Source organism: Canis lupus, chromosome 6 (genome assembly GCF_048164855.1).
Source record: "Canis lupus baileyi chromosome 6, mCanLup2.hap1, whole genome shotgun sequence".
In the NCBI taxonomy this organism is placed as follows: domain Eukaryota; kingdom Metazoa; phylum Chordata; class Mammalia; order Carnivora; family Canidae; genus Canis; species Canis lupus.
In genome coordinates, this window is record NC_132843.1 from 75,389,388 (window position 1) to 75,412,281 (window position 22,894).

General features: G+C 50.4%; 1 protein-coding gene across 1 annotated transcript; it reads left to right on the forward strand.

The window, feature by feature from the left end:
* Positions 1-966: 966 nt before the first annotated feature.
* On the forward strand, positions 967-18,486 carry PIGR (polymeric immunoglobulin receptor). Its single transcript, XM_072831263.1, has 11 exons — positions 967-1,127; positions 7,330-7,426; positions 8,400-8,744; positions 10,111-10,764; positions 12,029-12,361; positions 12,921-13,244; positions 14,182-14,353; positions 14,720-14,841; positions 15,688-15,819; positions 15,948-16,015; positions 17,096-18,486. Exons 2-11 carry the CDS (start codon positions 7,384-7,386, stop codon positions 17,189-17,191), a joined length of 2,289 nt encoding a protein of 762 aa, XP_072687364.1. The 5' UTR covers positions 967-1,127; positions 7,330-7,383; the 3' UTR covers positions 17,192-18,486.
* Positions 18,487-22,894: the final 4,408 nt, after the last annotated feature.

The following is a 22,894-nucleotide window of genomic DNA, read 5'->3' on the forward strand; positions in this document are numbered from 1 at the left end:
TTCTCTGGGACTCTATTTCTCCTTTCCTCCTTCCCCTTCTGGGCTGCGGCCCGTGGGGCACTGGAGGGAGAGCCTGGGGCATCCTGCACAGGTAGGATGGGGCGGGACGGTGCGGGAGCTGGTGTGTGGCGAGGGGTGCGGGGGCACACGTGCATGTGTGTTGGGGAGTGGGCTTCACTGGTGTGACATGGGGCTGCTAAGAGCATCTGGGGCACCTCTGGGAGGCCTAACCGGATCACATCGGGGAGACAACCGAGGACCCACTGACAGAGGGAAGGAGGATCCCCTCCACCCCCTGCCCCAGCTCGGGACACCAACACCGACTTTGCTGTGGCCCAGAGCCCGGGTCCCAAAGGGACTCTAAGGTCCACCATTTGCAGGCGAGCCCAGAAGCAGCCCGTCTCTAACCTGCATAGGGAGCGAAGTGGGAAGAGCCACAGTCCCACGCGTTCCCGGAAGCACTGAGGCTGGTAAAGTGGGGGGCTCTTCAGAAGATGTGTGAAGAGAAGACCTCCTCTGGGCGAAATACCCCAGGAAGTGGAGGGTTCCCGACTTGGTGGGGGGACATGAGGCCAGGGACTGCGAGCCATTCTGCCACCTGTGCCCCATCACCTGCACAGGAACCTCATACCACACCTGGACCAGGGGTTTACATCTAATATCTGGTTACACCCTCGACCTGCAGGTTTGGGATTACTATCCCATTTTTCAGTGAAAAAAAAAAAAAAACATATATATAAAGGTGACTTGCCTAGGATCTTGCAGCTAGAAAAAGGCGGAATAGGCTCTTCATACTTGATACTCTGTCTTGCATCCTGCAGTGATGGAGGGTTCCCTGGGAACGGCCTCCCCAAGGTCAAGGGGAGCAAATGGAACCAGTCAGAAAAGCCGAAAGGAAAGGAAAGCAAGGGATCTGTGAGAGTCACGTGGCCCTGGCCGGCCGCCAGGCCTCGGGGAGAGTGTCCCTTTAAGAGCCCAGGTGTGGGTGAAGCCCTGCACACAGTTTCAGTTTTGGCAGCACCATCCGGTGTCCTGCTGGCAACTTTGGGAAAGCCCCAGGCTGTGGACTGGCCAGTGGGCTGCGCCCCCCGAAACCGACTTGCCAGGAGAGGAGAAAGTGGCATAAAGTAAGTGTGGCTGCTCCGGGGTCTGCGAAGGGATGCATCTGGGAAGGGCCTGGGATGGTGGCTTAGGCAACCCTCGGCACTTTGGGGGGCCGCAGCCCGCGTGGCTGAGCGAGCGGTCGGGGAGCAGAGAGTCACCGCCCAGAGGTGAGCAAGGGCGCGCGTGTGCGTGGGACCCCCCACCCCTTCTCTGCAAAGTGTCAGCTGCCGGGAAGGAGGAATGCCCGTGGTCAGCATGTGTAGTCACTTCGTCCCCTGAATTCCTGACTAACTCCTCCGCAGTTCAACCTTGTGACCCTAAGCAAGTCACCCCATCGCTCTCGGAGCCTCAGTTCCTCCATCTGTAAAATGGGGATCCAAATAATACCTCTCACTCCGGTATGCGGGGTTCGCATGAGAAAATAGGTGTCACGTTGCTTTGTAACCTCCGGAGCAAAATGACAATTGTTGGGTGTTTTTCAAGTTAGCTCAGCTACCCCAGGACTCACTGAGCACCACAGAGACCTGGATAAGATATTGCATCCCACGTGCCCGGTGCGTAGCAGGTGCCCCTCTGGTCTTGGAGGCTTTCCACCTCTCCTTTCTGGGGAGGGCGCCTGCAACCCCTGTTTCAGGGCCTCAGAGGGGCTCTGGGATCCTTTCCTGTTTGAACCTAGCTTTGTTCCAGTTGATTCCTGCATACGGAGGCATCATAGGCCCCATCATATCGCCCTGCCCTCGCTAGGGTGGGGGAAGGAGGTCCTCCCAGGGTGAGGTGGGTCGAGCCCCTCCCAGGCACATACAGCCTTCTGAGTCCGCTCTCCACCGGCCCCCGACTCTGCAGCCAGGAGGCCCCCCACCCTCCATGCTCCCCCCTTGCCCATCCCGACAGCATCCCCAGCCGGCCATGGGACCCTCAGCCCCAAGTGCAGCGGTTGCACAAGCTCCATTCCCAGCGCCCTCAGCTCCGCTTGGGCAACTGGCCCAGGCCTGGGACCACCAGAACTGCGGGTGCCATGGCTCTCCCCCTTCACTAGGGGAATGGTGGGTTCTTGAGCTTCTGGAGAGGAGATGTGCCCGTCCATGGGTTAGGGTAGAAGGCAGCCGTCTGCTCCCCCAGAGCCAGCTGTGGATTCTTCATCCATCCAGCCTTCTCCTTGGCCCTGGACGTGGTGATGTAACAGAAAGAGCAATGAACCAGGAGTCAGGAGAGCCACTAGCTCTGTGACCATTGCCGGCCTCTTATCACCTCTAGACCTCTGTGGCTTTATTTTATCGATAGTGTGAAGACCACAAATTCCATGTAGTGAAGTCACGCACCCCAAGCTTTCACAGCTTCACCTCATTCCCACCTGAAACAAATCTAGGAGGTAGGCAAGGCAGGTGTCACAATCCCATCTATAGTTGAAGAAACTAATCCTCCATGGGTGAATGGGTGACTGTGAGTGGTATAAGTTCACCCAGCAAGGAGGTGACATTTTGGTATAACCATTTTGCCATGGTCATGGGGACCTTTTGACATCATGTAAAAAAAAAAAAAAAAAAGACAAAATACCCAACTTAAAAAAAAAAAAAGTAATATTAGCCGTGCATGTACTTGACGGAGACCTTCCTCAGATATGTCTTGCCCTGTCTCTGGGTGGGCTGGGACTGGGATCCCAAAGTCCCTGGCATTGACCACGTAGGAAGAAGTTTTGGAGGCGATGAGTCCAGTTACAGGAAACAAACATAGCCTCACACGTGGTAGGGGCTACATAAATAGCAGCTATTATTATCTTTTAGGAAGAAATTTCCCTGTTGGCACCTACCTCTGGGTTTAGGTGTCTCTTCACAGGAACTATCTTTCCTGTGAAAAGTGAAGAGGAGAGACCCGGACTAACTTTTCTAAGAGTGGCTTTCTAGCTCCCTCCTCTCCTGAGCGCTTCTTCTCCATTTCAAGACAGCATCGCCTCTACTCTTGGTCCAGAGTACCTGAATTTGAATCCCATGGCAGTCACCTACCAGCTTTGTAACTCTGGGCAGGTTTTTCACTCTGCCTCAATTGTCTCATCAGTGAAAGGGGTTTGCCCATTTCATTCTCTCTCCTTAGGAGGGAGAATAAGTGAGGGAAACAAGGGTGAAGCACGTGAAAATAACTCCATATATGCTAGCTATAATTATATCTCCCGTTTCGAACCTACTCTCCTCTTTCAGACCATGCTGGTCCAATCAGAGTAGCTCACCCCCAGTCCTCAAAGGACACCCACTGAACAGACTTCTATTGTCTTCTCACTCTAGAACAGGGAAAGGAGAAGACCGTGTTGATTTTAGGAGGGAGATGGGAAAGGAACTAACATTTTTTAAGCCGACACCATACTAAGGACTTTGCATATGCTGTTTCATTTAATCCTTATAATGATTCTCTATACCCGGTATAATTGTCTCCAGTTTACAAATGAGGGCTTGAGGCTCACGGAGTTGAAATATCCTGCCCCCAAATCACACAGCCCCCAAGTGAGAGAGCTGTTAACCAAGCCGTGGAGCTAATGCTGTGTGCCACGCTCACGTGCACAGCAACTGTGAAAGTCAAGTGCACAGACCCCCACTCCCTTGTGCTTAAGAGTGATTGTAACCTCCTACAATTGAAGGGCACTTCATGCTATTTAAAGCACTTCCATATGCATATCCCATTATCCCCTCCATATTCCCGCATCCCACAGAAGCCTTTCTCTCTAAAAGATTCAAGAGACCGTGATGCTCATTTTACAGATGAGGATTTGAGCCAGCATATTTTGCCCAAGTGATACAGCTCTCCTGGGGGCTGTGACAGCTCTCAGGACCTCTGAGTTCTCGTCCATCCTCTAAGCTCCTCTTCATGCAACTCTGCCTTGCATGCCCCAAACCAAGAAGGCATTTGGCAAAGTGAAAGAAATCAGCCCTGACTTTACCCTTCCCACAGACAGGATGGGGATGTAACCATTTCCAATCCTATTTGACTTTGCTGAGCAGCTGGTCGTTGCCAGATGCTCTCATGCAGGCCCCTCAGGGTTGTAGAGGTCGATCTCCGTTGGCCCTGGCTTCCAGGAGCAGGAGCAGACGAGAGAAGTATCTACACATCAGGATGGGATGGAATCAAGAACAGAGTTCTAAATTTTTGCAGAAAGATCGTCTGGAATTCTACGAAGCTTAATTCCAGGGCTTTATGGAGCTGGTATTTCAAATGCTTAATTTATGCTTAAACTTTGCATAAATGCAGGCCACTTTAGACAGGGACCAGACTAGAAAGTCTTGGATCTTTCTAGCTCATACATTCTTCAGGCCCCTTGACTGTTCTCTCTCTATTTTCTTGCCTTCTAGAATTCTTATTCCCTTCCCCCAACATTGCCTTTACTTGGAGAGTCTCCCACACTCTAGGACTTCTATAAATCACATAAACTCTCCTAAGCTCCTATCTGTCATTTCAAGCCTGAGGCCCTTCCAAACCACACAGACTGCTGTCTCTCCCTTAGTGACAATGCAGTTTCTGGGATCACTCTAGTATATGCTCTGCTCCTGCACCCAAGGGAGATAGAAGGGATAGTCCCAAATGGACTCAGGCAGTGCCTCTCCTAGAAGTAGGCAGGCACCTCTCAGTCCAGGCCAAGGAAAGCCCCATCCCCAGCCAGGCCAGTCACTCCCCACTCCTCTGAGCTCCAAACTTCTTGCTCCTCCAAGCTCACACTCACAGGAAGTCACCAGAAACTGCCAACTTGGCTTCAGTCTCTGTAGTACACGCTTTCTGTCCTCCCTCAAGCCTGTGGGGCTGTGAGAACCTTGACTGACCCTCTGCTCTGTACCAAACAGATGAAAAGCTCAGAGTGGCTAAAGGCCATGTGGTCCACCAGCAGCCATGCTAAGCCCTAGTCCAGGAGATCCCTCTCCCTCTGAATAAAAATGGAAACTATAGATTCGATGGACAAAGTTTTGGATCCCAAGCTAGTAGAGCTGAAGTTCAGTCACTCTAATAATGGAAGGGGAATCAGCTAGATTAGTTTTTTAAGGTAACAAATTCTGTTCTCCAGCATAGCTTACAACTCTGTCCCAATCCACAATTGTGTAGACATGTTATAAATATGTCAGAGATAGTAACTTGGGAACACGAGAATGATTTACAATATCCCATCTAGCTGGGAAAAAGAACAACTCCGGTTATGAGGACAAGAAAAAGTGCCTCCATGCATGATACCCTAGCCTATGTAGATTCCCCAAAGGACAGGTCCCTCTGCTCATCTAAGTAACCCAATTCTGCTGTGAGTCTTGGGGCCAAAAATCTCTCCAACCTTTAGTTCTTCCATCTACAACATGAAGATAATTATATCTACCTCTTGGGTTGCTGTGATGATGGATGAAGTCATAAAAGAAAAGCAATTAGCAAAGCCAAATGGTGCCATAGTAGGTGCCCAATAAATTTTATGCTCTTTCCTTAAGCAAATTATTTAAACCAGCTCCAACCACCATGGACCCTGGGACATGAATTTCCCAGGTTTGAGAGAAAATTCTGGTTTGGAGAGGAAGGGATCTCTAATGATACTCAAGTCCCAGGGTCCTTTCAGAGAAACAGAGAAACTATGCTTCAAGTTTGACTTTGAACAGAGTCCTGAGAGTGGGGGCGCCCTCGCCCTCCCATCATCTCCCCTGTGATTATACTGTGTTCCTCACCAAAGTCATTCTCTGCCTGCTTTGCCTTCCCAGCTGTGCACACCTGATGCTCTTGTCCCTGGCCTGAGGCTGTGCAAAGGGTTATGGGTCCGTGTGCGTATCCTCTCCCCAGGTGGACATTCCCAGCCATTTAAGCAGGTCACAAATGGAGGAAGCCTGGGCCAGAAGTTGTGGCCTGCCCCCCACTTGGGAAAAGCAGGCATCTGCCTCTCAATAACTGCAAGCAAATCACTTTTATCAATCCAGAGGAGGTACTGCATCCCTCAGCTCAGCCCATGGGAAGACCTATTCTTGTCTCAGAGAAATATTAAGGAGCTTGCTTATCTAAAGGTGAGAAGAGGAACCAGAACTAAGGAAAGCACTGCTGGCTTGACTCTTAAAAGCAAGTGGCATTTTGTCATTGCCCTCAAGGCCAGTGCAAACTGCAGGTGGTAATTTCCCTGGGTCTCTGCAGCCGGCCCATTCCAAGCCTTCCAGAGGAGACAGACTTCTCAGCCTTCTGACATCTGGTCCCACCTGGAAGTCTCTCTCATGGTGACCCGTAGTGTCCCCTCAGATGGTTTCCCTAGCCAGCATCTCCCGAGTGTATCCAGTTTGGAGCTGATGCTGGCATTTGGCTAAGAACCTACCCTAGAAGTTAATCATTGGCCTCGAATGAAAGGTCCGGGGCAATTAACTAGAATCAAGAAAACGTCAGGCTGCCACCTGACACCCATATCTGTGCCCTCCTTCCCTAACCCACACTCCTTATTCTTCCAAAGAACTGGAGAAACAGAATGCCTTTATCTGCACAAGGAAATAAAAAGGTTCCTTGCTGGGGAATTCCCCCACGGAAAAGAAATAACCAAGACAAACAGCTCTATTGCCTTTGGCTCAAGCAAATGAAGGGAGTCTCTGGGGGCGGGAGCAGGGGTGAGGGTGGTAAGGGGAAGCTGGGAGATCACTCCCTGAGCTTCCTAGTGCTTAGAGCTTCCTTATCTTTATAGGTCCTCATTACTGCCCCGTGCTTGTTGACATGGTTTTCTCCCTTAATGCTCTCATTGTCAAGTCCACTCCAAGGTTAAAGCCTACTGAAGTCCGTGGGAAAGTGGCGTTCCTCTGTCCCCCTCTTTCCTCCTCTGGGCTGCAGTGAGGCCGATCCCTGGGACCCTCAGACTGCACCCCCTGCCCCAGCTGAAACAGATAGATGGGGCCACTTGTGGCTATAACCATTCATCCAGTGAGCTATTCCTGAGATCTTACAGATCTTGCCTAGGACCATGCCTCCCAGATGGGGACATAGGAAAAATGGCACCTGTGTCCTTACCCCAAAAGGAACGTGCAGCTTAGTTGAGAAGACAAATATCGACACATAACTATTAAGGAATAAAAAGCACTGTGGGATAATGGGACTTGGAAGTGTAATGGGAAAGGCGGAGCCATTCATTCTTTCAAAAGGATTTATGTCAGTTACTGGAGGTACAACACCAAACAGGTGTTACAGGAACTCGACGGCCTAATTGGCCTTGGAAAATACAAGATTGTCATCTTTTGTATTGTTGTCTTTCAGCTTCCCACAAAGAAGTTGACCTGAGTGGCACAGCCCCCTCAGGAGCCACTAGCGATGAGGCCCCTCTTCCTCGCCTGCCTGCTGGCTGTCTTTCCAGGTGCGTCTTTCAGGCCCTGGCCCATCCCTCCAGGACCCAGTTCCCTGGGAACACTGAAATCATGCCTATACCCAGAGATGTCACTCTCAAAACTTGCACTCCCTTGAGGAGGAGTCACACAGACGATGCAGAAAGGTCACGTCTCAAAAAAACCCACAATGACCAAGTGTTGGGGGTCTGGAACAGGAATGGCAATTCCTCATTTCAAGGCCAGGAGTCTTCACCAGGTCTTCCCCAGGAGGGTGGAAAAAAAAACCTTGACCTCGAACCAGACATCCCTATAAGTTGCTCTGGGGTTTTGAGGAAATGACTTATCCTTCTTGGCTGTCAATATTTTAATCTGGGAAAAGAAAAAGAGAAAAGAACCTACAAAATGTTTTTGGAAATATAAGAAAATAGGGACCCCTGAGTGACTCAATGGTTGAGCATCTGCCTTAGCTCAGGGCGTGATCCCGGGGTCCTGGAATCGAGTCCCATATCGGGCTTCCTGCAGGAGGCCTGCTTCCCCCTCTGCCTATGCCTCTGCCTCTTTCTCTGTGTGTCTCTAAGAAAGAAAGAATGAAAGAAAGAAAAAAAGAAAGAAAGAAAGAAAGAAAGAAAGAAAGAAAGAAAGAAAGAAAGAAAGAAAGAAAGAAAAAATAGCAAATGCAATGGGGTAGTCCCCACAAAGTGCCCTTTTTTTAATGAACAAGGATATCACTAAATAAGTTTGCTGTTCCATTGTCCTTAAAATGGTGATCTTTAATGTGTTACAGTTAGAGTTTAATAATGATTAATCAACCATTTTACCCAATTGCAGCAAATCATGTAGCGTTGTCTAGTAGCAGTTGTCCCACTGTAGAACACAGCAAATAATCCACAGAAGGCACATGTGCTGGGGGGAATATTCATCTCCTGGGGCAGGCTATCTGGATCTTTTCAGTAGGCTTTACCTCCCAGGGCCTCAGAAAACCTCTGTCTTTTGTCCCCACAGTGGTCTCCACGAAGAGTCCCATATTCGGTCCCCAGGAAGTGAACATTGTGGAAGGTGGCTCAGCATCCATCACATGCTACTATCCAGCCACCTCTGTCAACCGGCATACCCGGAAGTACTGGTGCCGGCAGGGAGCCAAGGGCCGCTGCACAACCCTCATCTCTTCGGACGGCTACGTCTCCAAGGACTACGAGGGCAGAGCCAACATCACCAACTTCCCAGACAGCAGCACATTTGTGATGAACATTGACCACCTCACCCAGAATGACTCTGGGCGCTATAAGTGTGGTCTGGGCATTAACAGCCGAGGCTTGTCCTTTGATGTGAGCCTGGATGTCAGCAAGGGTAAGAATCCAGGTTCCCTGGACTCCTCTGGAAGAGTGAGAGGGACTCATCTCAGTTGCAATGGGAGGGCTTGAGGAAGAATTTCCTGAGAGGGAAGAGTGTCTGGCACGGGGTAGGGAAGGCTGTGAGTTCTTTTCCCAGAGGCAAGGACTCTTCATAATAGAACCTGGAAATGAGACAGATGGGACCTCCTTGGGGGTGATGGGTACACTTTCTAGGTCTTCAAGGCCTATAACATCGTAGGGTTTTACCAAGGCAGTAGCTTAGAAGAGCATCAGGAGGACAAGTTCTCTCACTGTGTTTGCTGTAGGTGTGGCAAGAGGTCTTTGAGCTGAGGGAGACAGAAAAGGCAGGGAGAGATTTATAGGGATCCTCAAATTCCTGCCATTAGTGCACCCTTCAGATTAAGACCTTAGGTCACCAGAAGGCTTCTTACGAAATGCATTTTTTTAAAAACCTGGTACCCATTAGGCCATCAACACCCTCAGCATAAATTAAATGATCAGTTCCTAAGGAGTGGTCCACTGAACAAGCCTATTCTAGTTGAGGAAAAAGAAAAATAAGAAGATCTTTCTGACAAGTGTTCAACAACACAGGGCATTTTAGATAATCAAGGGAAATTAAGAGAGAAAGAGGTCTTAAGAGAAGAAAATTGGAAGGATACTCAAAGATATGTTTTATTCCTTTGGGATATGCCCAGTGTTATCTGTGAACTGAATAAAGAGTTCATTCAGGTGGTCATGGAGAGTCATAAAAAGGAAGAATTTTAAGAGCTGAGGAGAGCTTGGAATTGACCCTATACAGGATGCTTGGAAGAACGCTGGGGACAATGAATATACAGCATCTGATTAAACACTTTAAGTGGCAGAAATTCATTACTTTACAAAGCAGCTCATTCCATGTCTGGATGGTTGTAAATTTTAGAAATTTCTATCACAATGTACTGAAATCCATCACCCTATATGAACATCCATTCTGTGTAATTTCAACACACATTAATTTGGGCACCTACTTTGTATTAGCATCATGCCTGGCACTGCAGGGGAGTCAAACTTGTGTAAAGCGTGTCTTTGCTCTCAAGGGACTGCCAGACTGTGGGGAACATAATTAACTATATGCGAGATCAGATTGTAATAAGAGATACAGATATAAGTGTCATGAGAGCCCAGAGGAAGAAGAGACTAGTGTCAGCTTGTGGGGGGGCTTCACGGAGGAGACAGCAATAAGGCTGGGTCTTGGAAGACATATTCTGACAGTGTCCCTCTGGGAAGGAGGGCAATGAAGGTGATAGGCACACCCAGACCCCCACTGGGAATACTGAGCTGCCCTGTGTTGCAAGAAAGTGAAATCACCCCTTATCTTGCAGGTCCTGGGCCCCTAGGTGACACTGAAGTCTACACAGCTGACTTGGGTGGCACAGTGACCATCAACTGCCCTTTCAAGCCTGAGAATTCTGAGAAGAAGAAGTCTGTGTGTAAGAAGACAGACAAGGGCTGTGTCACAGTCATTGACTCCACTGGAGAAGTCAACTCTGACTATGGTGGCAGAATAGAGCTCGAAATTATGGGCACCGACCAATTAACGTTCAGCTTCATTATCAAGCAAGTCCAGCTCAGTGATGCTGGGAGGTACGTCTGCCAGATTGGGGAAGATACCATTGGTGAGAAGAGCAACGTTGACCTCCAAGTGCTGAAGCCTGAGCCTAACCTGCTTTATGGAGATCTGAGGGGCTCCGTGATCTTTGACTGTGCCCTGGGCTCCGACGTGGAAAATATGGCCAAATTTCTGTGCCGGATGAGCAATGAGGAAGCCTGCGATGTGGTCATCAACACCCTGGGGAAGAAGGATCGGTCTTTTGAGGGCAGGATCCTGCTCATTCCCAAGAACAAGCGCTCCTTCAGCGTGCATATCACCAACCTGAGGAAAGAGGATGCAGGGAACTACCTGTGTGGTGCCCATTCTGATGGCGAGCCTCAAAAAGGCTCACCCATCCAGGCCTGGCAACTCTTTGTCAATGAAGGTGAGACCTGAGATGGGGAGGGGAAGAGGGAAGTCAGCCCAGCAGGTGGGTGCCTGGCTCACACCCTGTGAGTCTATCCAATATCCAACAGTCGCCAATGTCATCTGCTCCCCATCGAGCCTTAAACTACATGCTATGTGGACAGCTGGACAGGAGAGCAAGAAAACACAGTCTCAGCCTTGCATTATTTACTAATTCTTCTCTGTCAAAGGTCTTTTGATGGCTGTCCCTGATTAATGAGAAGGAAAGGGACACTCCTCATTGAGGCAAGGCTGCAGGTTGTTTGGGGCTCAGAGAGCCACTATGAGGACTTAGCATGGAATCCCAGTGCCATGGCAGAGCTTGCAAGGGCCACCTGTCCCTTCTCCCTGTCTTTTGAGCAGGATGGCACCTCATCCCTCACATTCGAATGGGAGAAAGGTTGGCTTATCTTGGTCTTAGCGCTCTCCCAGGAAGGCAATGTCCCAGCCTCTAACTTTCCCCTTCAACATCTCACAGGGGTATTTGTTATTCCACCACCTGGCCTACTCAGCTCTAGTTTGGCAAGCCAGCAAGGTGGTGAAGTCATTGGATCCCTGCTGCCCTCACCTGGGAGCACCCTGCATAGTTACCCTCATGAGAAACAGCAAACCAGTACTTGCAGTTGATTGTCACTTGTGACTTTTTGCTTAAGGGGCTCCCATTCCTTGCTCGTCACTTGTATATCTAGCTTGATCCTCACCACATTCCTCAGCATCTTCAGTCATCCAGTGCTCCCACCGGATGTCAGCTTTAGTTTTTTGGAGAATGGCCATCTTTTTTTCTGAGATGGCCCTCGGGGTCTTCAGCAAGTAAAGCTTCTGTGCTACACAGTTTATATTTTAAATCTCACCAAATCCTAAATGTATTTTCTTAATTTGGAGAAAAACCATCTGGTCATTGTTACGGGATGAGCTAATAAACAGCCAAAAACTTAGATAGAGAGAGATTTTATAAGAAGCCCAAAGAGAAGAACTGATGGTCTCTCCTTAAACTCCTCCCATTCTCTGCACAGAATAAGGTGGGGAGAGGAAACAAGAGACCCAGACGAGTGGTGAAGGTCACTGGAGTCTGGTTGCACGTCTCCAGCTCCAGGCTCTGTGACATTAGGAAATTCCTTCTCATTTTCTGAGCAGAATGAGGCAAATAATCGACCCCTGACTCTCCACCCTCGCAGAGACCATGGGGGGGAGGCGGCCTATACCATGTTGGTAATGTTCCATTCCATCTCTGCCTGTACTTCTAGAGACCGTAATTCCTCCTAGCCCCTCTGTGGTGAAAGGTGTGGTCGGAGGCTCTGTGGCGGTGTTCTGTCCCTACAAGCCTAAGGAAACAAACAGCCTGAAGTACTGGTGTCGCTGGGAAGACACTCAAAATGGTCTCTGCCGATCTCTGGTGGAGAGTGATGGGGGGGTTACGGAGCAGTACGAGGGCAGGCTCGCACTGCATGAAGAGCCAGGCAATGGCACCTACACGGTCATCCTCAACCAGCTCACCGCCAACGATGCTGGCTTCTACTGGTGTCTGACCAACGGCGATACTCACTGGAGGTCCATGGTGAAGCTCCAGGTCGTCGAAGGTAAGAGCTGAACTGGGCCAAGGGAAGGGGGGTGGGCAGCCCTAGGACCTACCAGTCAGAAGTGACATCTCCCTCAACCACCTTCTTCCCATCTCACTGATGGGACAGACCTCAGGAGAGGGCCCACCTGTCGACATATGTTTTCATGACTGTAACAGGTACCCTTTCCCGTGCACACCCCGCGCTCTCCGAACTACCACATGTTGCACCTTTTATTATCAAAAACATTGGCCTCTTTTACAGTATATGTGCCACCAGCTGAAGCAGAGTACAGCTCTTTGTATTGAGTCTAGAAGAGAAGAACAAGGAAAGCAAACTGAGGTCAATGTGCGAGAGTCTAGATTAGTGTGTTAGTCTGGATTAATGCATGAGGGTCATCAATAATAATTATTATGTGGGCACATAATTACATTCTTTATGCATCCAGTATAATGTATTTATTTATAATGCTATCCAGAGAGGAAATAGGCCATGGACAAAGGTCCCCGCCATACCCACTTTCCTGCAGTATCACCAATGCCAACTTGTGTGCCTATCTCTTTCTCCCTCCCTGCTCTAGGAGAACCGAGCCTCAAGGTGCCCAACAATGTCACTGCTTTGGTAGGAGAGACTTTGAAGCTCCCCTGCCACTTCCCATGCAAATATTACTCCTATGAGAAATACTGGTGCAAATGGAGTAACAAAGATTGCAAAATCCTGCCCAGCCAAGGCGAAGGGCCCAGCGACGCCTTTGTGAACTGTGACCAGAATAGCCAGATCGTTTCTTTGTCTTTGGACCCAGTCTCCAAGGAGGATGAAGGCTGGTACTGGTGTGGAGTGAAGAACGGCCTCCGATACGGAGAGACCATGGCTGTCTACGTGGCAGTCAAGGAGAAGGTAAAAGGTAAGTCTCTGAAGACAAGATGGTCTGTGCTCCCCAGGACACCAGAGCAGCCTCCTACCTACCAGCTATTCCAACGGAGGTGGCTCCCAGGTTTGGCTACAAGAAACTGGAAGCAGGGGGAGACTTATCCTCTATCTAGTCTCATTTACCCTATATAAGGAGCATCTGAAATAAACGTACAAACCAAAAAAAAAAAAAAATGGGTTTGCCGTACAACCTCAGCTTCAAGACAAATCCAATGGTTGCCCCTTCAAGCTATTTTGAAGCCCTTTCTATAAAAGAAATCTTCTACACAGTGGAATTTCAAAGTCATTATCCCATGCACTATACTCTGCCAAAGCCTACTCTCAAAAAAGGGCCAGATATATTCATGTATAAGATCTGATGAGAAAATTAAGGCAACTTCTTCTAGCATGTTTGCATTTTAAGGCTCTTTTTAATACGTCGCATGAAATGTTTTATCCCTATAGGGTATGATTAGTCCCTCTAGAAATCCTACTGTGTCTGGGTCCCACTGGTCTGGTTCACCGAGGGGCCCATTGCCAAGCTACCAGCAGGGGGCAGCATGACTGCACTCAGCCCTGCCATCAGGAGACCCGGGGGCAGGATTTCAAAAACAGAAAAATCAAAAACAAAACAAAACAAAACAAAACAAAACAAAAAAACAAAAACAAAAACAGAAAAATCTCCGTGTCTCCAAATGATGGGTCAGCCCTTAGGCAGAGCCGGATCTATGCCGTGGAGCCTTATAGACGGAAGTGAATTTGGTGCGAATGGGACAGAGGCCATCTGTTTCTAGTTCTCCTGGACTCTAAGAGCCTCGAGACCTCACCCTGGCGCGGTGATTGCTAATGAAATCCCTCTCCTCGGATTCCCTAACCTCAAGGAGTGAAAACAGAGAAAGAACAATAATCCAGCCCCCCCTGTCTTTTTCCAGGGTCCCAAGATGTCAGCCAGGTGAATGCTGCTCCTGGTGAGGAGGCGGTAGAGTCAAATGTCCGGAAGGTTGAGAGCAAAGTCGTTCAGAATCCCAGGCTTTTGGTGGACAACGTAGCAGTGGAGACTGGAGACGCTGCTGGTGGGAACAGAGCATCCGTAGACACCAGCAGGTGAGAGAGAACCTCCCAGGGGAGGGGGGCCTGAGGTTGGGCCGTGGGGACCACAGAGGAGAGCCTGTGTGCCTCTCACTGGTGGGGCAGCCCTCACTGCCTTGGTGTGTGCGCAGGAGGGGCCGGTGGTGCTCTCTACCCTTCTCCTGCGGCCTAGGTGGTGTCCACCGTTCAGTTCAATTTCCCAGGCCTGAGACGCAGAGAAGGCCCAGTCCCCACCTTTGCCATGTCTGGAAAGTCTCCTTTCAAGAGGAGAGCTGGGTGCTGTATCAAGAGGAGGGAACGGAAGCTAGTGGGACCCAACCTGCTGGCACATCCTGGGACCCCAGGCTTCCCTTCCAGTGACTAACTCAGTCCCTTTTCCAGCTCCGCAGGACAAAGCGGGACCTCCAAAGTGCTTCTCTCCACCCTGGTGCCCCTGGGCCTGGTGCTGGCAGTGGGGGCCGTGGTAGTGGCGGTGCTCAGAGCGCGGCATAGGAAGAATGTCGGTGAGTACCCGGGATGCCCTTGCCCCACCCTCCATCTCCAGTCCTGAGCCTTTGGGCCTCACCGGGGTGCTTAGCTGCCTTCAGCGTGGGGCTGCCACGGTCCCTGAGAAAGCGTTCTGGGAAAGTGGGGTGGGCAAAGATGAGCTCGTACTCGAAATTCACATTAAGCGCTGCTCTCTCTGGAAGGCCACCTGTAATGGCTCAGGGCCCACGTTCAGAGGCCAGGAGGAGGAACTCAGGATGCAGGGGGAATGACGCTTCTGGCCTACTTTGAGAACTGGCTGGCCGTGTGACTTCGGGTATCCCCACTTCATGCCTCAGTTTCCCCAGGACTTGGGGTAATAATAGTAATAAGTGCCTCACAGGGCTGATGCAAGGACAGAAGGAAGCACTATGCTTTGAAAGGTCAGGGGTTGTTGGGGTGCCTGGGTGATTCAGTCGGTTGTGCATCTGACTCTTGGTTTCAGCTCGGGTCATGATCTCAGGGTCATGGGGTTGAGCCCCACATTGGGCATCGCTCTTGGCTTCTCTCCCTTTCTCTCACTTTTCCTCTGCCCCATCGCCTTCCCATGCTCTCTCTCTCAATAAATAAGTAAATAAATATATCTTTAAAAAAAAATAAAGAAAAGAGAAAGAAAGGTCAGGGGTTGTTGAGTCTTGATTCTCCGTGAGAAGGGAAGGGTGAAGGAGACTCTGATCATTTCCATTCTGCTCTGGGTCGGAGTCAGAGATGAGCGACCTGCCGTGCTGCCCCCTCCAGCTATGCTGCGGGGCTCCCTCAGAGGCAGCACATCCTGCCCGCCTATGTCCTCTGTCCCTCCGCCAACTCCTCTTTCTCCTGGACAGACCGGATTTCGATTAGAAGCTACAGGACCGACATTAGCATGTCAGACTTTGAGAACTCCAGGGATTTTGGTGCCAATGACAACATGGGAGCCTCTCAAGTCATTCAGGAGACAACTCTCGAAGGACATGATGGTAGGTCTCTCACTCAGGGGAATGCCTGACCACACCCCTCCCTGGGAGAGCAAGAGTTAGACCTGACCCTGCCTCTGGGGTGGGAATATAAGGCCAGTGAAGGCTAATCTCCCCACCTTGCTCCTCAGAGTGCAGTGCTGCCACCACCACCACCGAGAAGACCATGGAGTCTGAAGAACCCAAGAAGGCAAAACGAGTAAGAGTGAGGAGGGGGAGGGAGGCCTCATTGTGTGACAAGGAAGTGCAACATGAGGGACAGCAGTTAGACTTCAGAAGAAACTACCTCAACGTGGGTGGGAGCTGATGTCAGAATAGGGAAGGTAGTGGAAATCGTGCTCGGGAGAACTTTTGGAGGACAAGATGTGTCTTATTGCTTGTGGCACCTGTGTGGCTGAGGCAGGGGGAGGGGGTGAGCTGATGGGCTGCGAACACGTGGGAGGCAGCGAGGCTGAGGGTTAAGAAGAAAGTGCATAGACGCTTGCAGACACAGGGTGGGAAAGGTCAAATGTCAAATGCTGGTGATTAGGTGGATCCTTCTCCTGGGCTGCGGAGGGAACCGGTGCACTTGACGCCACCCAGCCTCCCTTGAGCATTTGCTCAGGACCAGCCTTCTGCTTGGGTTTGAAAGACATTTGCTGGCACTGGGCAATTTGGTAGTCACCAGAAGCCCTTCCCCGCCCCAACCAAGTGCCATATAACTCGCAATCCTACCAGAAGTGACTCCTGGCACTGGGTCACATATCACCCTCCTCCTACCCCCTGTGCCTCCTTAATCCCAGGGTGTTAATGCTTGCTATCATATCCACTCTCCCTGGAAGCAGCAGAGCCCCCCAAATCTGGAACAAGTAGGGGATTAAGCTGGTCCTGGAGATGGCTTTCCCCTCCAGCTCTGTGTCGTTGCCAAGCTCCATCTCGGAGCAGGTGGTAAAAGAAAAACATGAACCAATGTGGCTAACACCAGTCTAGAGCACCTCGCTTGTGGACTGTGTGGGCAGAGCTTCCGGGGACAGGCCCAAGCAACAGAGGTGGTTCCACTCTACGTGTCAGAAGACAGTAGTGAGACAAGGGGAGATATTTTTAGAAACTGTAACTTTCCGCTTCTCAAAATTAGTCCTTGGTGAGCACGGAGAATAGAATGAGAGCAATAGGGCAACACAGGCTTGGATTGCTTAGGCCAAGATTACGGATGCAGGATATTTAGTGCCTACCCTCCCTCCCACCCCCACCCCCTGAGCCAGTGTCCCAAACACTGACTCCTGTCCTGTTGCCCCCTTAGTCCTCCAAGGAGGAAGCCGACATGGCCTACACCGCCTTCTTGCTCCAGACCAACAACATGGCTGCCGACGTCCAGGAGGGCCACGGGGAAGCCTAGGCGCCCGCCAGCTGCTCTGTCCTCTCCCACCACTCATGACAATCGCCTTCAGAATCATATTGATCCTCAGGGGACCTCAGCTCCAGGGGGCTTCACTGCACTCACACTCCACTTTCCTACCTGCGCTCAGAGGATTTGCTGGTCCCTACTCAGTTAGTACTCAAACCTGGCCTAACTGTTCCTGGTGGGGTTGAGGGGTCCAGAGGGGTTCCCTCTGCAGCTTCTTTTACCAAGAGAACCCAAGATATAGGAGAATTAAGATCTTAGAGGCACCTTTCAGAAAAAAGAGATCACATGGGTGGGGAGCTAAGTTCAGAAAGAAGGCTTTTCTGCACATTTCTAATGGGATCCTCAACGGGATTGTCCTCTCCACTCCACCCTTCCTTCTCTCCATCTCCCCCTCCCTTCCATCTTCTCTTCTTTCCTCCCTTCCATCTTTTCCTTCTTTCTCTTCTTTTTCCTTCAAATACATATTTGGATACGCACTAGAATCAAGGTGCTCTTCTAGACACTGGGACACAGACCACAGACCCAGCCAACAGCCTTTAGGTAAACACCACTGAATCCTCGGAAGCTGCAGTTCTTCTCAGTACAGTTATACTCACCAAGGCCTGAAATCCTCACCAGGGACACTCACCTCCGCCCATAGTGGGAGAAATCATAACCTGTCTGGAGTCCTAGGGCCTGAGGGATCATGTAACATGGGCATACACACAAGGAATCATAAACACATATGCTAACCACTTCACAGCAGACAAAATTGAGGTCCTGAGAGGTGGAGAGGTTTGCTCGAAGGTACCATGTATCATAAACTAGTGTCAAAACCAGGGGTGGCGTCTCCTGTCCTCTTGGCCAGGAATCTCTCTACAAGAGCCCCTGCACTCCTGATGGAGGCAGAGTTTTAGAATAATGAGGAGGAAGAGGAAGAGAAAAACATAATGGAGACTGGTCTTTCGCATGCCCTACTCCCCCCCCCCCCCCCCCCCCCCCCGGGGAGGAGGACTCTTTTCCCTTTCTGTCACTCAGATGACCCAAAAGAGTGTTTGGCCACTCTTTTATACACTTACGTGGATAAGCCACTTATGTGAAGCCACTTATGCCAAGAGTTTCCAAGCAAAGGGAAGGAAAGGAGGTGTTTGATGATGCCAGGGAGGGGCTGATCTCCAAAGAGCTAAGGTTTAAGGTCTTTTCCCCTCTGAGCTCTGTACTTCCACCAGCACCTACCAGCTGACAGTTGCTTACAAATCAAAAATGTGACTTCATTGATAATTAAAGACCGTGATTGCCACCAAGAAGGCTCAGACTGCATTTGTCCCCATACCTTCCATTTCCCAGACAACCCCTTCAGAGTATTTTGCTTTGGTCCCACTTTTAGGCCCCCCATGCTGTGGCCCTTAGTCAAAGTTCCCCCCACCTCCAATGCTGGGCTGAGGGAGGCTAGCAGACTGCCTACAACTGGGACCAAGATGATCTTCAATAAAAGAAGTGTTTGGGGTCTCCACCAATGGTCAGGACCTTAAAGTTCTGTGTTACAGAATGTAATACACCAAAAGCAAATGTAACTGTGCTTCTCTTTGGCATTAAAAAAAAAAAAATCTTTGCTAAGCATCCATGGAATACTTGACCTTGAATCTCATAACTTCCTGGGGTACCCTCCCAGATGGAGAGGCTATTAATAAAAAATCAAGTAACCAAATGAGTTAACTCCCTCCATAGAAATATTAACTAGAAGCTAGTTAAATGATAACCAAGCTTTTAGAACAGTTGACCCAAAGTGTCTTGGGGAACAGCAATTACATAAAGGACCCCCATGTCCGCAAGGCCATTCCTAGGTTCTGGCACTGCACCTTGTCATGTCCTGTAAGCCCCAACCCCTTCCCCGTTTCTCTGGGAGAAAGTTCTTTCCAGGCTTCTATCCTGCCTGATGTGGGGCAGAAACTTTACTTCCACATTGATCTCGAACATACTGCCTCTGACACGCTGTGCTTCTAAGCCTGCCCCTGACAAGACTCAGATATCAGATTCCTCCTTGGTCCCCCCTCCTGCTCTACCAACTGCAGTTCCTGGGCTTGATTCCCGGACCATGACCTCATTCAGAGCCTTCGGCTCCACCCCGACCCAGAGAGGTGGTCGTCAGAAATGTTTATTTCTCTGTTCTCTGTAATGGCGATAGACCATCATTCCATATAATAATGGACCATCATTCCAGAAGAACAAAACTACAAGGTCCATCAGAACCTATCACTCCTTTCTCCCCTGGAAGCTGCTCCCCGACCTGCAAAGCGTCATGCCTGGGGCAGAAGTATTAAGATGCAGCGCCCGTATTAATGCCAATAACCCACAAGCCAATCCTGAGCTCACATAGCCTATCCCAGTCCCTAGAATCAAAGGCCAAGAAATGCCACTAAAGCCATAGACAATCTTACATGATTCTGAATTGATATTATAAATAGGTGATAGCAGTATAATCACATACTACCCCAAGTCCACCTTAAATCTTTTCATGAAGAAGGGAGCTGGTCTGTAGTTGAAATGGGATATCTCATAGGTTAAAAAGTCACTAGTTTGGGGGAATGTATTGATTTCCGAGGGTGGCTGTAACCGAGTACCATGAACTGGGTGGCTTAATATAACCGTAATTTAGTGTCTGACCATCCTGGAGGTTTGAAGCCTGAAATCAAGATGTCTGCAGGGTTGAGCCCTTTGGGAGATGTGAGGGGGAATCTGAGGAGGCTCGGCCTCTCTCCTGGCTTCCAGGGGCCGCCAGCAATCCTCAGAGATCCTTGGCTCACAGTTGCACTGCTCCAACCTCTGCCCCATCCCCCCTTGGCCTTCTCCCACTGTGTTTCTCTGTGTCTTCACGTGGTGTAGTGTCCTGCAAGGACCCTTGTCATTGGATTTGGGACCCACCCAAATCCAGTTTGGCCTCATCTTAATGAATTCCCTCTGCAAAGTGCCCATTTCTAAATAAGGTCATATTCAGAGATTCCAGTGGGTGTACATTTTGAGGGACACTATTCAGCCCAGTGCTGGGGAATAACAATCAACTGCGGGATTAATGATAAACCAAATAGCAGCGATCGGTATCCAGCAAACACTCAGAAAACCACTGAAATATTTCTGATGATAAAAAAAAACCTCAAGTCCTTGAATTATCTTGATTTTTTTTTCTTTTCAAAAATCTTTTATGTAATATAATGATTCCATAATACTAAGACCCAATAGTGGCTGAAATATCTGCTGATAGTCGTTGGTTTGGGTGTGTAAAGATGTATACGTCGTTTGTCCAAGACTTTCCCAAGAGTCAGGACGGAACATTTCTCTTCAGGAGAGGAGACAGCAGAGAGGAGCTGACTGTGGGAAGGTCTTGAAGCTGGTCCCCAAGGCAGAGAAACAAGGACAGTCCTCCCACCCCACCCCATCAGCTTCTCTGAAATGATGAACTCTACAGGGGAGTCTACACAATAAAAATTACATAAGGGATCACCTCAGAAAGACCACATATCTGAGGAGACAGGGGGCACACCAAGAGAAGTGACGTAAAACTGAGACCTCTGGCCCCCAGCTGGCCGGGGGAGCTGAAACGGTAGGAGAAGGAAGATGGCACTGTAAGATTCCACAAGTGGAAATGTCCCTCATAAGGCTGATTTTTAAAAAATGGGCAGCCAATCCACCCTCACTAGAGTCAAAAGTCTTTGATTAGATGTGTGGAGGGGAATACTCTAAATTCCAGATTTTTCTTATAAGTCACATTAAAATTCATGCCAAATCCTACGGATCAGGGTTCTAACCTTAGAGTACCAACAGAAGTAGAGCCATATTCAGGGCAGAAGTCTTACCACTTGTTGTACCACAAAGCCAGGAGTAGGCTAGCAGTAAAGTGAACCTTCCCGAAGCCCCGTTCCTGCAGAGTGGCTCACAGGCAAGCCTGTGGTCCAAGTTCTCGGAAAGCGGGAACGACAGGATGCCTGAGCCAGGTACCTCTACCCGAGTGGGCTCTCTGGTGAGTCCAGCAGGCGGGGGTGGGGGTGGGGGTGGAGGTTCTCACAGTCTGTCTTTGGGGAGAGCAGTGTTGGGTCATGGGGAGGGCCACCTAGGATCTCAGCGCTCAGTCTGGAAAGGCCCAGGAGGCGGCTGTTCGAAGTCTGGTGACGTAGGAGGTCAGTCAGGTGATGCTACAACCAAGCACAACCCATAAGGACAACGTCCACCGTCACGACAGGGCTGCTCTCCACGGCACTCACCCTACCTTCCGGGCATCATGCGAGACCCTCTGTGGTGCTTCCCTCGGGCAATCTCACAGCAACCTCGTGAGAAGTAGTTTTCTCAGGCAGCCCGGGTGGCTCAGTGGTTGAGCGCCTGCCTTTGGCCCAGGGCGCGATCCTGGAGACCCGGGATCGAGTCCCCCATCGGGCTCCCTGCATGGAGCCTGCTTCTCCCTCTGCCTGTGTCTCTGCCTCTCTCTCTCTCTCTCTCTCTCTCTCTCTCTGTGTGTGTGTCTCTCATGAATAAATAAATAAATAATCTTATAAAAAAAAAACAGTAGTTTTCTTCTCCCACCTGTGATATAGGGAGGATGATAAAACCCAAGTTATTATGGGGACTAAGTGCATTTACCTGGAGGACTTAGAACAGCTCCCGGGGTACCTGGTGTCATTTGTGCTATCCACCTGCCTGTCATTACACTCGGGATTTTCCCCCTGGGGTTCATCCCCTCTGGTGCAGCACCGGCCCCAGAAGACATAAAGGCCAACGAGTTCCCGGCGTGCTCCGGCCTCTCACCCTCTCCGGGGAGTGGAACTCAGGGCACTGGGGTCAGAAGGGAGACATGAAATTTCGGTGGAGGAAGCCAGGAGAGGGGGGAGAGGATGAAGACAGCAAAGGTCTCAGGCTCTGAGGTTAGCCAGGGGCCCGCCTCCCCCTGGGGCCCAGGCCCGGTGACCCTGGGGTCACGCCTGGGGATGCTAGGGACAGGGCCACCCGGGGCCCGAATTCTGATTCCTCAGACTCCAAACATTCACAGTCGCACCTCACGCGCCACACACCCATCCCTGCGCCACACACCACACACCCACACACTAACATATCACACATGACGCGTTCCCGGGCCGACCCTCGCCGCGTCCCACATGGCGTGTCCTTCACGCTCAGTCACATGCGCACAGTCATATGTCCCTCGTCACTCACACGCCACACCCGCACACTCTTAGACACTCACAACCACACAACACACACACACCGCACACATTCTTACGCCCACTGGCACACCTATGGCACATTCACTCATGGATTCTCTCTCCCTCCAGAGGCGGTCGCAGGCCTGGAGCCCAGCAGGTGGCAGATGTCCACTGTGGGACAGCTGTCGGGGATTTGGAAGAGCCCTGCAAGTAGGGAAAGGTGGAGGCTGACCAGAACCGAGACCTCTGGTGGTCACTCACCCTGACCAGGCCTCAGGCCTGCCCCCTCCACCTTGGGCCACTTGGTGGTTGGAGGAAATCAGGACGACCTCAGCTCTGGGCTGCTGGAAACCCAGGTGGGGGTGGGCAGGGCAGGGCAGGGCAGGGCAGGCTGCCCGCCCCCACACACGTTTCCTCTGCACCTGCTCTGGGCCTCACACGCTACTTGTACTGCGGATGTTGTCGTTTTATGTTTTGGAGAGCATGTGACAAATCCGGCGTGGGGGGGCCGGCGGGCAGCAGTGGG

Excerpts from the sequence above, each read along its gene's own strand:
- PIGR (XM_072831263.1), top strand. The coding sequence starts at position 7,384 with ATGAGGCCCCTCTTCCTCGCCTGCCTGCTGGCTGTCTTTCCAG. Across the intron at positions 15,820-15,947 it reads AACTCTCGAAGGACATGATG|AGTGCAGTGCTGCCACCACC; the intron begins GTAGGTCTCTCA and ends CTTGCTCCTCAG. Across the intron at positions 16,016-17,095 it reads AACCCAAGAAGGCAAAACGA|TCCTCCAAGGAGGAAGCCGA; the intron begins GTAAGAGTGAGG and ends TTGCCCCCTTAG.